The sequence below is a fragment of the Zonotrichia leucophrys genome, chromosome 20 (assembly GCF_028769735.1).
Source record: "Zonotrichia leucophrys gambelii isolate GWCS_2022_RI chromosome 20, RI_Zleu_2.0, whole genome shotgun sequence".
Classification (NCBI taxonomy): Eukaryota; Metazoa; Chordata; class Aves; order Passeriformes; family Passerellidae; genus Zonotrichia; species Zonotrichia leucophrys.
The window spans coordinates 1365270-1380506 of record NC_088189.1 but is presented as its reverse complement, the minus strand read 5'-3'; the positions used below and the strand labels follow the sequence as shown (position 1 = coordinate 1380506).

General features: G+C 50.3%; 1 protein-coding gene across 1 annotated transcript; it reads left to right on the top strand.

The window, feature by feature from the left end:
- Nucleotides 1-1804: 1804 nt before the first annotated feature.
- On the top strand, nt 1805-10831 carry ZFP64 (ZFP64 zinc finger protein). Its single transcript, XM_064730310.1, has 7 exons — nt 1805-1902; nt 2554-2793; nt 4380-4541; nt 4849-4911; nt 5373-5624; nt 8350-9490; nt 10828-10831. The coding sequence occupies exons 1-7, from the start codon at nt 1851-1853 to the stop codon at nt 10829-10831; spliced, it is 1914 nt and encodes a 637-aa protein (XP_064586380.1). The 5' UTR covers nt 1805-1850.
- Nucleotides 10832-15237: the final 4406 nt, after the last annotated feature.

Here is a 15237-nt window from a genome sequence, read left to right as displayed (position 1 = left end):
AAGGCAAAGGGAACAATGAATGGTGTTGCATTTCAAGGATCAGGGTTTGTTCTCCTGGCTGCCTGAGCAGGTACCTCTCTTCCCCACACCTGCACAGGTCTGGGCTGTGTTTTCTGTGGGCTCAGGGTGGGATCCTGTGTGGTCTCGGGTGACAGGAGATGGATGGCAGCTCTGCACAAAGGCAAAATCCACCCATTTCTTGTTGTCCTGTCTGCAGGAGAGCGCTGAGGCCACAGCTGTCCAAGCTGTGAGGGAAGGCCTGTCTGCGAGGCTCTGACGAGCTCTGACTTTTCTATGCCTCTGATTTCCTTCTCCCTTGTCCCTCATGATTGGCATTTGTCGTTTCTGGGCCTTGTTTGCTTGCACTGCACTTGTGGGGAGCCCGGAGCAGTGCAGTATTTTCATGTCAGCGGGGTTAAGGGTGAGGAACATTACACATGCACACTGATTTATGCCTCAGAGGCTGCAAATCGTGTCAAGTGTGATCTCAGCACAGCTCTGCTCCATGACTCAAGCGCTCAGTGCACTCTCAGACATCAATCCTCAGCCAGGCAAGGGAGAGCTCCTGCAGAGCATCCACAAAGTCCTGGGCTGGGAGAGTTATTAGTTATTCATAAGATAATAATGGTGCTTGCAATGTTTGTGCCAAAGCCAGAATCCCATCATCACTGAGGTTGGAAACAACCTCCAAACTGTTCCCAGTGCCCATTCTGTCCCAGCCCAGAGCACTCAGTGCCACCTCCAGGAATTCCCTGAATTCCTCCAGGGATGGGCACTCCAACCCTCCCTGGGCAGCCCCTTCCTGACCACCCTTTCCAATAACAAATTCCTCCTGAGCCTCCCCTGGCACAACTTCTTATTCCGGTCCTTCCATAATTCTATTTTGCCAGGCCATATATCGGAGGCCCCCGTGGGCAGCTATGGGTCTGAAACCTGCTGTTCTCTGCAGCAGTTTCAAGCTCTGAGTTGTGTTAGAGTCGGTGCCAGTGATCAGTTTTTCTTCTTCTGACCATCCCTGTAGAACAGAGCTCAGAGAGAGGGATCTGACAGTCACAATTCCCTTGGCACACCAAAGGCCTTGACCCTCAGGCGCCTGCCCAGCCACTGCTGCTTCTGCTGCTTGTGCCTCTTCCCCTCTGCTTTTAACCACGTGGAGCTGCCATGACCTGAAAAACCTTTCCCAGCACAGCCATTACCTAAATTCAGCAATCCCCACGAAAAGCATTAACTCGGCCCCACCTCACGTTCTCCCTGAAGGAAAAGAGCTGAGAATTCCCACATTTGCTGGGAAATTCCCGCGGTGGGAAGCACAGCACAGGGACTGAGCAGTGCGGTTTGCTCCTGAGCCAGCCTTTCTGCAGGACAGCAAGGAGGAGAGATGGAAAGGGTGCAGGGATTCCTCTTTGCCATGCCACAGCAGCTCAGCTCATCTGAATTTGTGTACGTTAATTTAACACATCCCGTTAGTAGTGTCCTATTAACAACACAGCAAATAATGCACCAGCACAGCGGGGTTCAGGCTGGGGCCGGGCACGGCTCTGGGGTTTGGGCACGGCTCTGGGTTCAGGCTGGGACTGGGCACGGCTCTGGGATATGGGCACGGCTCTGGTGTTTGGGCACGGTTCTGGGTTCAGGCTGGGACCGGGCACGGCTCGGGATCCACCGCCGCCGCTCCGCTGCCTCCCGGCCCTGCCTGCCCGGGCCGCTGACGGCCGGCACCGCCGCAGCCTCGCGGCCGCCACTGAGCATGCTCGGCTCCCGCACATCCGCCGGCGCCGGGCGGCCGAGCTGTGGGAGCGGTGCCGGTGCCGGCGGGCTCGGCCCGCGCACGAGGCGGCGGCGGGCCCGCCATGAACCGCGGCGGGGCGGGGGCGGCGCCCGCCTTCCCCGGCCCCGTGCAGTGTAAGTGCTGCGCCATGCGCGCTCCGGGGCCCGCGCCGCGCCAGCGCGGGGGAGCCGGGGCCTGCCCGGGCCCCGAAACCTGAGTAGCGCATGAAACGGGCGGGAGCGGAGCCCGGGAACATGGCTGGGGGGCGGGGGGGAACCCGGGAATCTGCGTGAGCGGCGGGCGGGCGGGACCGGGGGCAGCGGGGCCGGAGTGGGGGTCAGTGGGGCCGGAGGGTCAGTGCGGCCGGAGCGGGGATCCACGGGTCCTGGGTAATGGTCTGTGCGACCCGGACGGTGGTCCGTGGATCTCGGGAATGGATGCTCCATGGGCACGGCGCAGTGGTCCGTGGATCCTGGGGGATTATCCCCGCTCCATGGGCACTGCGTGGTGATGTCCGTATGTCCGGGGCACTGATCCGTGCTCACTGGGTGGTTCTGTCCGGGGGGATTGTCCCCGCTCGCTGGGCGCTGTCCGTGTGTCCCCGGAGCGCTCCTGCAGCGGTGCCGCAGCCGCTGGCAGTGTCCCCCGAGCCCCCTGGGGCTGCATCCCCTGCCCGGGGTCCCCGCAGCTCGGGGGTCCTGGGCAGCGGGATGTCCCCGTGCCACCCGGAGCGGTGTCACCCATCACCGCCCCCGGGCCGAGCTGACCGCGCCGTGTCCCCGCAGTCCCCGGCAGCACCACGGTGCTGGTGGAGCTGACACCTGATATCCACATCTGCGGCATCTGCAAGCAGCAGTTCAACAACCTGGACGCCTTCGTGGGGCACAAGCAGAGCGGCTGCCAGCTCACCAGTGCCACCGCCGGCGCCACCAGCACCGTCCAGTTCGTGTCCGAGGAGACTGTGCCGAGCACACAGGCTCAGAGCAGCAGCAGGACCATCGCCTCCGAGACACAAACCATCACAGGTACCCCCAAATCCTCACAGGGACCAAAGCTTCACAGGTGCACAAACCGTCATAGGTACCCCCAACCCTGCACAGGTACCCCCAAACCATCACAGGTACTCAAATCTGCACCGCTACCCAACCATCACAGGTACCAAAGCTTCACAGGTGCACAAACTGTCACAGGTACCCCCAAACCTTCAAAGGTGCCCAACCCTGCGCAGGTACCAAAACCATCACAGGTATCCAACCCTGCACAGGTATCCCCAAACTCTTACAGGTACCCAACCCTGCACAGGTACCCCCAAACCTTCACAGGTACTCCCAACCCATCAGAAGTACCCCCAAACTTTCACAGGTACCCAAACCTTCACAGGTACCCAGCCATCACTGAGGCACAAACCTTCACAGGTATCCAACCATCACAGGCACCTCCGTGTCACCTGCCAGGTGCCAGCCCTCTGTCCCTGTGTCCCCATCACCCAGCTGAAATAACAGTTTTCACATCAGTTGTCATGTAACTAAGGAAATGAAATAGTGCTGTGCTGCTTTCTTGGGTTTATTCTAACAATAGTTGCTTAATTTGCTAATTGAGGTACAAGTTCTCTCAGAGAATTGCTCAAGTCTATTATGTTGTGGAACCAGCTTGTCCAAATTAATTAGAATTGTCGATACTTATGAAAAATACTGAAATTACTATGCATTTTATTTTTTTAAGAGTGCTCTAGATGGAAAATACACACAGAATTGCTGTCAGGCACCCATCCAGACCTTTTTATGTGAGAACACTGCATTCCCTAACATTGCTCCCTCAACTAATTGGCAGGAAAAATATTACTCAAAATTTCTGCCTATGTGAAGATTCAAGTGAGGTCCTGATCCTGGAGACATTTAAATAAAATTAGGATCTTGTTCCGTGTGTGAAGGTTTGCCCTTCTATATATAGTTTTGTTTTATTTTGGTGTGGGACCTTGCTAAACCCCAAATTATTTGACTCTAATTTGGACAGACAGGTTAAGGCAGAGAATCTGGAAGAGCAGTGAAACAAACTGAATTCAGGGCCCACTTCCAGGAATTTTTGTATTATAATCCCTCAACTCAGTGTGGGTTTTGGGTGAGTCATTTTTCTGCTTCATATTTACTCATCTTTAAAATGAGGACAGTTCTATCCATTTGCCCTTTTGGGCTATAGTGTTGGTTAATTGATTTAAAAGCTGTTACTTTGGCTGAGATATTTTCACCTGTTATTCTTGTGAGTAACAGCTAAAAACAGTAGAGTTGAAAGAGGCTGAACTTTTTTAACAATTACAAAAATAATTTGTGTGATGCCTTTTGACAACATTTGCCATATAAATAGTGATACTTTTTTCTCATTTGGGCTGTAACACAGACAGAGTTGAAAAACAAATATATCTTTATTTGGTATTTGGAAGAGAAAAACCTTTTTCCTTTCCTCCTCCCCCAGGTAAAGAGCAACCCAGGAACAGGAATGTTGCTAGGAAAAAAAAACAGAAAAGAGAATTCATTAAACTAGGCAATAACTAGATTTTTTTTTTAAATCTGATTAAGAAGTTAATGCTCTCTCATGAAGTTTTTTGTGTGTTTAGTCTCTGCCCCAGAGTTTGTTTTTGAGCATGGCTACCAAACCTACCTGCCCAGCGAGAGCACGGAGCCTCCAGCTGCTGCTGTCGTCTCCACACCACCAAAAGCAAGGTCCAAGAAATCCTCCTCCTCCCTGCCCCTGAAGAAACTCAGCTGCCTGTACCCAGGTGAGATGGGATTGCACCATTTGAGTGTGGAGAGCTTTCCTCTAGTGGCACACAGGAGGTTTGATGCCTGCAGCAGTTCTGGAGTGAGCTGCCTCTGAGGGGAAGCGTTAGAAAATCCAAGTTCATGGGTAGGCTGGTCACTGTTTTAAGCAGATGTCAGTAAACAAGATGAGGTATTAACTTTCTGTTAACAGTGAATTTTAAAGAAAATGCTGTTGAAAATAAACACGTCCAGAATACGGTAATGTACTTTTATTATTTGCTAGATTTTCCTTGAATTTAATGATCTTTGTCCTCCTGTTTTCAGGGTGCCAGTTCAAGACTTCCTATGGTATGAAGGATCTGGAACGTCATCGGCGAACGCACACAGGTTTGTGTTCCTATATTTGCTTTTGGGTTGGTTTCCTCCTTTCAGCTTTTTCACAAAAGCCATTTTCCTATGAAGTAATGTCTCTATAAACAGGATGTAGACATGTCTGCACTTTCTAGCATTGTCCTGGCCTGTGCCTGAGGAACTGCCTGTTGGGGACATGCCCTGTCAGGCACAGTTGAGAACACTGGAGGTTGATTTGAGGCACAGCTTAACTTCTGGGTGCACACCATGAGTTTATCAGGGTGCAGTGTGGTGGGAGTGCACACTGCTTTGCTCTTTATATTAAAGCAGTTCCACGATTTTAGCTCCTAATTTTGGAGTTGCAAAGGGCGAAGGCTCCAAAGGCCCTGCTGTTTGTCACAGCTATGCCCTACAAACGAGTCTCTTTTGTGGTCAGTCTGTGCTTTCTGCTTTACCATCCCCGTGCCCAGGGCTGAGTGTGAGTGCTGCTCTTGCAGGAGACAAGCCCCACAAGTGCGAGGTGTGCAGCAAGTGCTTCAGCCGCAAGGACAAGCTGAAGATGCACATGCGCTCGCACACGGGCGTGAAGCCCTACAAGTGCAAGCACTGCGAGTACGCGGCGGCCGACAGCAGCAGCCTCAACAAGCACCAGCGCATCCACTCCAACGAGCGCCCCTTCAAGTGCCAGATCTGCCCCTACGCCAGCCGCAACTCCAGCCAGCTCACCGTGCACCTGCGCTCGCACACAGGTGGGCTTCTGCTCTGGAAGGGTTGGAGGGTCACACAAATGATTTTAAGTCATGTATAGGTGTCCAGATCCCCAAAAGGGATTATCTGAGTTCCCAGCGAGTGCCCCTACAAGTGCCAGATCTGCTTCTAAGCCAGCCACAACTCCAGCCAGCTCACCGTGCTGCTGCGCTCGCATGCAGGTGGGGCTTTGCTCATATCCATGGCACTAAAGGTTGGAAGGTCATGGAAATTATTTTAACTCATGTATAGGTGTTCAGATACCCAAAAGGGATTATCTGAGTTCCCAATGAGTGCCCCTACAAGTGCCAGATCTGCTTCTAAGCCAACCACAACTCCAGCCAGCTCACCATGCTGCTGCGCTCGCATGCAGGTGGGGCTTTGCTCATATCCATGGCACTAAAGGTTGGAAGGTCATGGAAATTATTTTAACTCATGTATAGGTGTTCAGATACCCAAAAGGGATTATCTGAGTTCCCAATGAGTGCCCCTACAAGTGCCAGATCTGCCCCTGTGCCAGCAGCAACTCCAGCCAGCTCACCGTGCACCTGCGCTCGCATGCAGGTGGGGCTTTACTCATATCCATGGCACTAAAGGTTGGAAGGTCATGGAAATTATTTTAACTCATGTATAGGTGTTCAGATACCCAAAAGGGATTATCTGAGTTCCCAATGAGTGCCCCTACAAGTGCCAGATCTGCTTCTAAGCCAGCCGCAACTCCAGCCAGCTCAGCGTGCGCCTGCGCTCGCACACAGGTGGGGCTTTACTCATATCCATGGCACTAAAGGTTGGAAGGTCATGGAAATTATTTTAACTCATGTATAGGTGTTCAGATCCTCAAAAGGGATGATTTGAGTTCCCATTGAATGCCCCTACAAGTGCCAGATCTGCCCCTGTGCCAGCCGCAACTCCAGCCAGCTCACCGTGCACCTGCACTCGCACGCAGGTGGGGCTTTGCTCATATCCATGGCACTAAGGGTTGGAAGGTCATGGAGATGATTTTAACTCATGTATAGGTGTTCAGATCCCCAAAAGGGATTATCTGAGTTCCCAATGAGTGCCCCTACAAGTGCCAGATCTGCCCCTGTGCCAGCCGCAACTCCAGCCAGCTCACCCTGCACCTGCGCTCGCATGCAGGTGGGCTTCTGCTCTGGAAGGGTCAGAGGATCACAGAGATGATTTTAAGTCATGCATAGGTGTCCAAAAGGGATTATCTGAATTCCCAGTGAGTGCCCCTTCAAGTGCCAGACCTGTCCTCACAGCTCCAGCCAGCTCCTCGTGCACCTGCGCTCGCACACAGGTGAGGTTGTGCCCTTCTAACCTGGGCAAGTGAGCCCTGAGTGAGCACCTGGGGATGCTCGTGGCTCTCTGGTATTTCCAGCAGAATTAGATTTCTGTGCCATTCAATAGTCCAGTAGCTGGGAAGGGATTTTAGACTAACCTTTCTTTTTGGCATTTCAGTCTGTTGCATCTTAAGCAATGGAATTATGCTAAAACTCAAGCTTTAGTTTTGTTGCTTCTTCTATTTTTCCAAAATTTATCTTTTTTTCAAAGCTGTCATGCAACCACCCAATTTTAGGAGAAAAGTAAGACTGGTATGTAGAATATATTTCTTATTGGAATTAAATTAATAATCCTCTAGAAGGTGAGTGTAGTGCCCATTGCTCAGAGCGAGATCGTCTTCACTTGTTGAACTAATCACTAAACATCAGCTTCCTGTGAAGCTACTCTTAGAATTAGTAATTCTGTGGTCAGACACAAATTTTTATCTAAATCCTGGCAGTGTCAGTTAGGGATGGGCAGAAATGTAAAGAAATACAGAGTAGGCCACTCTTTAAACAAACAGAATTTTTTGCTATATTCTTTTTCATATATATTGTGCTACTCTGTATATGAAAATTAAGTCATTGAAATATGAACTGTGCCTTCATCAGCAAAGCAGATAAAAATTCAGTAGCTGAGTGTGCAGCTGAGGCTGTAAAATAAACTAGATGAACAAACAGTGCATCTTCATTAATAAAGTCTGTTTAATACAGATAGTACACCATGTATCTCAATTATTAAACAGATACATGGATTAGCACAGTAGGCCACAACTCGATTTGAAAAATATGCGGCTAAACCTATGACATATGTAGCTGGATAAGCAAATTATGCAAAATTATACAGCTCTCACAAACTCTATAAAATATTAACTTCTAAAATAAATCAGCCATTTGCAGTTTGATTATTAAAGAGGATAAATGCTTCTTGAACTAAATACACTTTCTTTTTCCTCCTTTCACCAAAAGTGTCTTAGAACCTAAAAAAACAATTCTTCCACTTGTTCAAAATAATGCCTACCTAAGGACTTCATCCTTGGATGAAAAATTCAGAGAACTGTATTTTTAGATTTAAGAAAGAAAAGGGAGTAGTTATTTAGTTAGGTTGCTAAGTTTGCTTTGGATTCTTTTTTAATGGCCTTAGAACAGCCTCACTGGAATTGATTAGCAGAGCTCCACATTAACGTGGTCATGGATATAGTGACGCCAGCCTGCAGATACAGAAAATGCAAAATAATGGGTTTAGATCCGAGTGTGTCAGACCAGGTGATAATACTGTGTCATGAAATTTCTCTTGACTTTGAGAAAGGCGTTGGGAGTTCAGGACGAGGCAGCTGTAGGGGCCCCATCCCAGCAGTGGCCCCTGGCATGTAACCCCTGTGTAACCCGTGCCTTCCGTTGGCAGGGGATGCCCCTTTCCAGTGCCAGCTGTGCCCCGCCAAGTTCAAGATCAACTCGGACCTGAAGCGGCACCTGCGGGTGCACTCGGGGGAGAAGCCCTACAAGTGCGAGTTCTGCGAGGTGCGCTGCGCCATGAAGGGCAACCTGAAATCCCACATGCGCATCAAGCACAGCACGGAGAACACCCTCAAGTGCCCCGAGTGCGACTTCCAGTGCGGCAACAAGACCAGCCTGCGGCACCACATCCGCAGCCACCAGCCCGAGCAGCCCGTCAAGTGCTCCGAGTGCAGCTACTCGTGCTCCTCCAAGGCGGCCCTCAAGGTGCACGAGCGCATCCACGGCAAGGAGCGGCCCTTCAAGTGCGACCTGTGCAGCTTCGACACCAAGCAGCGCAGCAACCTCACCACCCACGTCCGCAAGGCCCACGGCGACAGGGCCAAGGGCGGCAAGCGCTCGCCGGACAAGAAGGAAGGGGAGAGGCCGAAGCAGGGCGGCTCCAGGCAGGTCGCCAAGCTGGACGCCAAGAAGGCCTTTAAGTGCGACCTGTGCGACGCGTCCTTCGTGCGGGAGGACTCCCTGCGCAGCCACAAGAAGCAGCACAGCCTGTACAGCAGCTCCAAGAACGGCGAGCTGGCCGTGCTGCAGCTCCAGATGGATCCCGGCCGCCAGCCGGGCGCCCCCATCACCGTCAGCCACCTCCAGGTGCCGCTTCAGGCCGCTCAGGTGGCCCCGTACAACGAGGGCAGAGTCAAGATCATCGTGGGCCACCAGGTGCCTCCCCAGGCCAACAGCATCGTGCAGGCGGCCTCGGTGAACGTGGTGCCACCAGGGCTGCTGGGCGCGGGCCAGGAGGAGGTGCTGGGCGGCGGCCGCCTGCAGCTGCTGGGCCAGGTCAGCGTGCTGGCCCCGGCCACAGGCAGCACGGGGGACACGGGGGCAGAGCCGGCCGTGCTGCTGACCGCCCACGAGCAGGGCGAGGGCAGCGCCCTGCACCAGGCCCTGCTCCCCGGGGCCGCCCCCGGCCACGAGCCCCCTGCCGGCCAGGCCTTCATCGCCGGCTCCGGCATCAGCTGCTCCGACCTGGAGGGGCTCAACGCCCTCATCCAGACGGCCACGAGGGACTTCACGATGGCGGAGAGCTCACCGTGTCACAGCTGTCCTCCCCCATGCTCTGTCTCACCATTGAGGGCGCAGAGCATCCACTCCAGAGCTGGCTCCACGCCCCCTTTCTCGCCTCATCCCACTTGGAGTGGCCCCACAGGCTGCTCATGCACGGGGGGTCTGCACGGGCCCTGCCGGTGTTCTGCGGACGGGGCTCCATGGGGCTGTTCTGGGCACGGGGGTGTTCTGGGCACGGGGGCTGCTCCAGGCACTGCTCTCTCCTGTGGCAGTGCTGAGCCTGCCAGGAACACACAGCACATGACTGAACACAAGATTTGTCCTCCAGAGCCACATACCTTCCACTTCCACGCTGTGTTTGTCTGCACACTGAGGCATCTCGTGTGTGAGGAGTAGGAGGGTGTGTTTGTATTTCTGTATTTCTGTGCCTCTGCTGCAGAGGCCCTGCTCCTTGGGAAGCAGCTGCTGCCAGTGTCCCCCAGCAGTGACACCCCCGGGTATGGCTCCTGTACTGTGCTGCCTGAAGAAGAATTCCTCTCCTTGTGCTGAATTACCTCCAGAGCAGCCTTGTTGTTTGATGCACAGATGAAAAGACAATAACCTGAGCCCTTGTGCAGTCTGCTGGACTGAGGTCTCAGTTCTGTGCTCTGTGTACATTCAGTGCTCCTGGCTGGGCTCTGAGGAACCCCACTGCTGCTCCAGCCCAGGTGAAATCTGAGGGCTGCTCCTCAGTATCTGTAGAATCAGTAGCCCCTGGCACTTGAGATGCTGGTGCAGAGAGCAGGTGATTGTTTTCAGAAAGTAAAAGAATTTGTCCCTCTGTCAGTAGTAACTAACTCTGTTAGCAGCAACACAAATCCTCTCTGGCATGGTGATGGCTGTCAGAGTGCCTGTGGGTTAAAGAGCAAAACAACGGGAAATATATTTTTTATAAACACTACTTCCCCTTTGTTTTTATTTTGATGCTGCCTCTTGGGAGTTGAATGGGTGGTAAAGGTGTGTTACAGTTTGGGTCTTCTTTTCACGTTAATTTAAAATTTTTTTTAAATCTTCTAATCCAAGGTTTTTCACTCCAGCAGATATTCAGGTTGGATCACAAGGAGATGGTAATTTATTATTATATTTAAATAATATAGAATATATATATTAATTTATTAAATATAACTTATTAATTAATTTCTTTATATAATTAAGCAAATTAATCCGTTTGTAGTTTAAGCAAATTAATCAGTTTGTGGAGTAAATATTATTAATGAATAATTAATTATTATTTATTTATTATATTTATATGATTTATTATGGACATTTCTCTGATGAAAGAATCCCAGGCTGTATTTTGAGCTATGCAATTGCCCGTGCACAGGTAGCACAGACTGAAAGCAGTGAATTTGCCCGTCCTGGGTGGTGGAGGTGAACTGCAGGCAGGCTTTCCTCAGCTCCCAGTGTTCCCTGTCATCCATAGGTGGTGCCAGAGGCCCAGGGAAGCTCTGGAGTGTGCTCTGGCTCCTGGATGAGATTTCCTCTTTTAACACTTCCCTGTAAAAACATTGCAAAATTCAGCTTTTTAAGACATTACCAAAAGCTCAGCTGTAAAAGTCTCACTTAAGAGAAAAAGCTGCAGATAAAAAGAAATGCCCAAAGTTTTCTGCGAGAAGCAGATCTGGGGCCAAAACCTAACCTCACAATTCATGTAAAATTGATAATATTTTGCTCCCTGGCAATGAATTTCACCCTGTACAGGTGTCAGGCACTACAGGAATGATAACACCCGAGGGATTTTGGCAAAGCTGCAGGTTGTGCTTCCCTTGGCCAGGAGTGTCCTCTCCAGTCCAGAGCCACCCTGAAGATGCCCCAGCTCTGTTATCTGCACTGCAGCTGCTCAGGAAGCCTCGAGAGCCTTCTCAAGTAGGAAACCAGTAGATCTGTCACATTGTAGAGACTCACCTTGGTGCTGGGCCTCAGAGATGAACAGGAAAGATAAGGAAATGGTGTGAGTGAATAGGCAGAGCTTAGTGCTGCTGCTCCAGCCTGGTGTGGCTGATTGCATCATGTGAACAATCTAGAGGCTTCTTCCTCCACCCTGAGAAAAACCAGCTGAGAAGCGAGGCTGACACGGGGGCAATTTCTTTTCAATTTTCCCTTCCAATATTCTGGCTTGATTTCTGTGTGTGTGACAGTAATGGTGTGTGTGGTTTGGAGCTGGCAGCAGCAGATTGTTTTAATCTCTGATGTTCACTTAATACATTCTTCATGTTATCAGCAGAACCATCCCAGGAGGGAGCCTGGTAATTCAGAACAAGTGTCTCCTGTAGAGCTCTCCTGCTTCTGAGCACATGGTAAATAAATCCCATCCCTCCCTCCCTGAGGTCTGCCACGGCCTCAGAGCTCTGGAGCAGGCTGGCTCTTTCCAGGACCAAATACTGGGATGGATTTTTGTTCCTGCTGCCTGGAGATCCCCACGCTCCCTGGTAAGTGCTGGGCCCAGGAGCAAAGCTCAGTGTTCAGTGCTGCCCACCCAGCACAGCCCTGGCTCCAGAGGGAAGGGAAAATCTGGATATCCCACCCAGCACAGCCCTGGTTCCTAGAGGGAGGTGTAAATTTGGATATCTCACCCAGCACAGCCCTGGCTCCAGAGGTAAATGTAAATTTGGATATCTCACCCAGCACAGCCCTGGCTCCAGAGGGAGGTGTAAATGTGGATATCCCACCCAGCACAGCCCTGGCTCCAGAGGGAAGTGTAAATTTGGATATCCCACCCAGCACAGCCCTGGCTCCAGAGAGAGGTGTAAATGTGGATATCCCACCCAGCACAGCCCTGGCTCCAGAGGGAGGTGTAAATTTGGATATCCCACCCAGCACAGCCCTGGCAGGCTCTGCTCTCTGCCCAGGTTTTTCCCAGGTTTCCTCAGGGCTCCCATGTGTGGGTTTATGGTGTGTCACAGCCTCCCTCCTCTCTGGGGATGACCTTCAGCCTGCTCAGAGACCTGAGGTTAAACTGGGTAGGCAGAGGTGCAAAACCTGTGTGCATTTCCAACAAACCAACCCCAGCTCTTGGGCCTTCCCAGCCCTTTGGGGTTTGTTGCTGTTCCTGACGCTGCTTTTTAAAGCCAGACCCGGTTCCACATAGCTGATCCTCCAGCAGACCTGCTGAAATGTGCTTTTCTGCTGGGCTTTTGTGAGGCAGGAGCACAACAGGAAAAAATGCTGAAGAAAAATGTGTTGGGACCCCTTTAACTGTGTTTTGGGGAGGCTGGTTCTGACTGGACCCCAGCTCAGTGTTCCTAGTAGGGTTTGAACAGCATGGGGGATTAAACCTTATCACTGATGCTGTATCTTTTAGGTGGTTTTATTCTGTATTTCTGATTCTTTATTTATTTGTGTTTGAAGTCAAAGCATAGTCAGCTGTCCTTTTTGCACTGTGCTATTCTGGTGACTGCAAAAATATTTTCTGTGTCCTCAATGGCAAGGCCTCTATCCTATAATTTCAGGAGTATTGACTGGCTACTCTAATGGCTTTTTACATCTCCAGTTGGAAAATCTTTAGCCTTGTTATTTAAATTTTAAGAAGAGAAACCAATATTGTTACAAGAAGCTGATGTCTCCTGTCACTTCCCCAGTGACCTTTCATGAGGTGATAAAGGTTTCTATAGTGACCCGAGGAAATGATGTCTCAGGTATCAGCGTGAATTAAAAGTCTGTGGCAGGAAAAGCTTTCTTTTCTCTGTCTCTCAGGTATCCAGTTCTGCTTTGTCTTTATTCCAGTGGCTGGGCATGGAGAAGGACTCATAAAACATCCAGGATTTGGTTACAGGGCTGTCTTTAGAGGCTCCACAATGTTGTAGGGAAGGAAAAGCGGCCATGGCAGAGCAGAGGTGGATTTTTACAAGCCGTGTCCATGGGACCAGTGAATTCTGTACCTGTGGGATCAGCCAGTTTGTTCCACAAGCCTCAGGAGCTGTGTTTGCCTCTCTAGAACCAGGAATTGTCACTGACTGCAGATTCAGCTTTGACAGAAATGTTTATGTTCCTCGATTCAGACCTTGTGTAAACTTACCTTTAATTCTGAAAGTGAAAGCTCTGGTTAGTGAGAGTGGCTGCATTTTGAAGGTAAAAGTTGAACTTGATCTGGGAAATAATTAACTGAGGGCCTGCAGAATGCTCTGAGGTATTTTTATTTGGTTGTTGTCTTTGGTTTTATTTTAAAGGCACAAGGATGCATTTGTGCCTTCTTGTGGTGCTGGGTAAAACAACCTGTTATCAATGTCTTCCAGTTTATCCAACCTGATAAAAAAGCCTTGGAGAAACCTCCAGCGTTTTCAGCTTGAGTTTCCCATTGATGTCCTGCAAAGGGAAGGAAAGCTGATAAATCCCTGTGCTGTCTGTGCTGGCAGGGTTGAAATCAAGGCTGGCCCTGGTCCCTGGTGCTCTGAGCTGCCAGACAATTTCCCATCACTTTGCTCCCCAAGCCCTGGGCCAGCAGAGGCAGAGCAAGGCCAGCCCTGAGCCCTCACCTCCTCTGCCTGGTGCTTGTATTTGCACTTTCTACATGTCAGACTGAAGGAAAAATCCTCCCCACAGCCTTTCCTAGCACAGCTCTCAGCTTCCTCCTCCCAAAGTGTGGCTGCACTTCCTGCCATAATTAATTACTGGCCATAATTCATGATTCCATCAGCAATGTCAGTCCATCAGCTGTCATTCCTGCACTGGAGCTGTGCTGCTGGACTCCCCACCTGCAGAAGGTGCCTCACAAGGATATGGTGAGCATGGGAATAACTTGGATACCTCAGTGATGAGCCAGATGCAAATTCCCAGATAGATCCTGGAGATAGTCACATCTCCTGATGGCCCAGAGGAAAATCTGAAAGAACAGGAATGCATAAAGCTCCGCTGCATAATGCATGGCAGTCATAATTAATAGATTAAAGTTCTTTGTGAAACATGCTTTTTTATTCTAATAAAGGGAAGGGACTACAAATGGTGGCACAGTTTGAACAGAGCAGCAATGGGAGATGCCATGTTAGAGTTGTAAAGCTAAAGAGGTGATAAAAATGTACCTCGGGTTTAAATTTTTACAAGGCTGATGTAAGACTTATTACCTTAAATAGCAGCACTTTTCCTTGTCTCTGGGCACGCTGGATCCTTCTGGCTCTCAAAGTACATGAAATTGCTGGGGCATTATTAAAAACTTGCCAATCCTTGCTGCTCAGTTCTGCCTAAAAGTTCAGGATTCATCCTTTGAATCACTTTGCCTTAACAATGTTAAATTTTGCTTTTGTTGTAAAATCATGCAGATCAGCCATTGATAGAACTTTAATTGGCTGGGGATGCTCATGATTTTTTTCCTTTAAAAAAAAAAAAAGCCTGCCAGCAAAATTGCTTTTTGGTGATGACTCTGCTTGAAAAGTGCTCTGCAGGGGCCCATTCCCAATTGATTATCTTTCACAGCTAATAGCTTCAAAGGCTATTTGGTGGACAGTCCAGTTTTACATTTAAATGTAAATCTCGATAGCCTTGACAGACTGATGGTCAGAAAAAAGAAAGGTAAAACCAGTAAAATGGATGTACAGCTGCTATAACTTTCACCAGCTCCTCCAGGGGCAACTGGAGTGAAATTTAAATGGTTGCAGTGTGACAAAGCTCTTGGGAGGGGATGGAGGGTGGGAATTCCCTGGGATGCAGCATTAATAAGGTGCCGAGTGGCCTGGCAACCCTAAAAGTTCAGTGTGGTGTCAGTGGCTGCCATTTGTGCTGCCTCTGGGGTCAGGAGGGGAGT

Bases quoted from the DNA above. Each gene is read 5' to 3' on its own strand.
- ZFP64 (XM_064730310.1), top strand. From the start codon at position 1,851: ATGAACCGCGGCGGGGCGGGGGCGGCGCCCGCCTTCCCCGGCCCCGTG. The intron at 2,794-4,379 runs GTACCCCCAAAT...TTGTGTGTTTAG, and splicing joins CGAGACACAAACCATCACAG to TCTCTGCCCCAGAGTTTGTT. The intron at 5,625-8,349 runs GTGGGCTTCTGC...TTCCGTTGGCAG, and splicing joins GCACCTGCGCTCGCACACAG to GGGATGCCCCTTTCCAGTGC.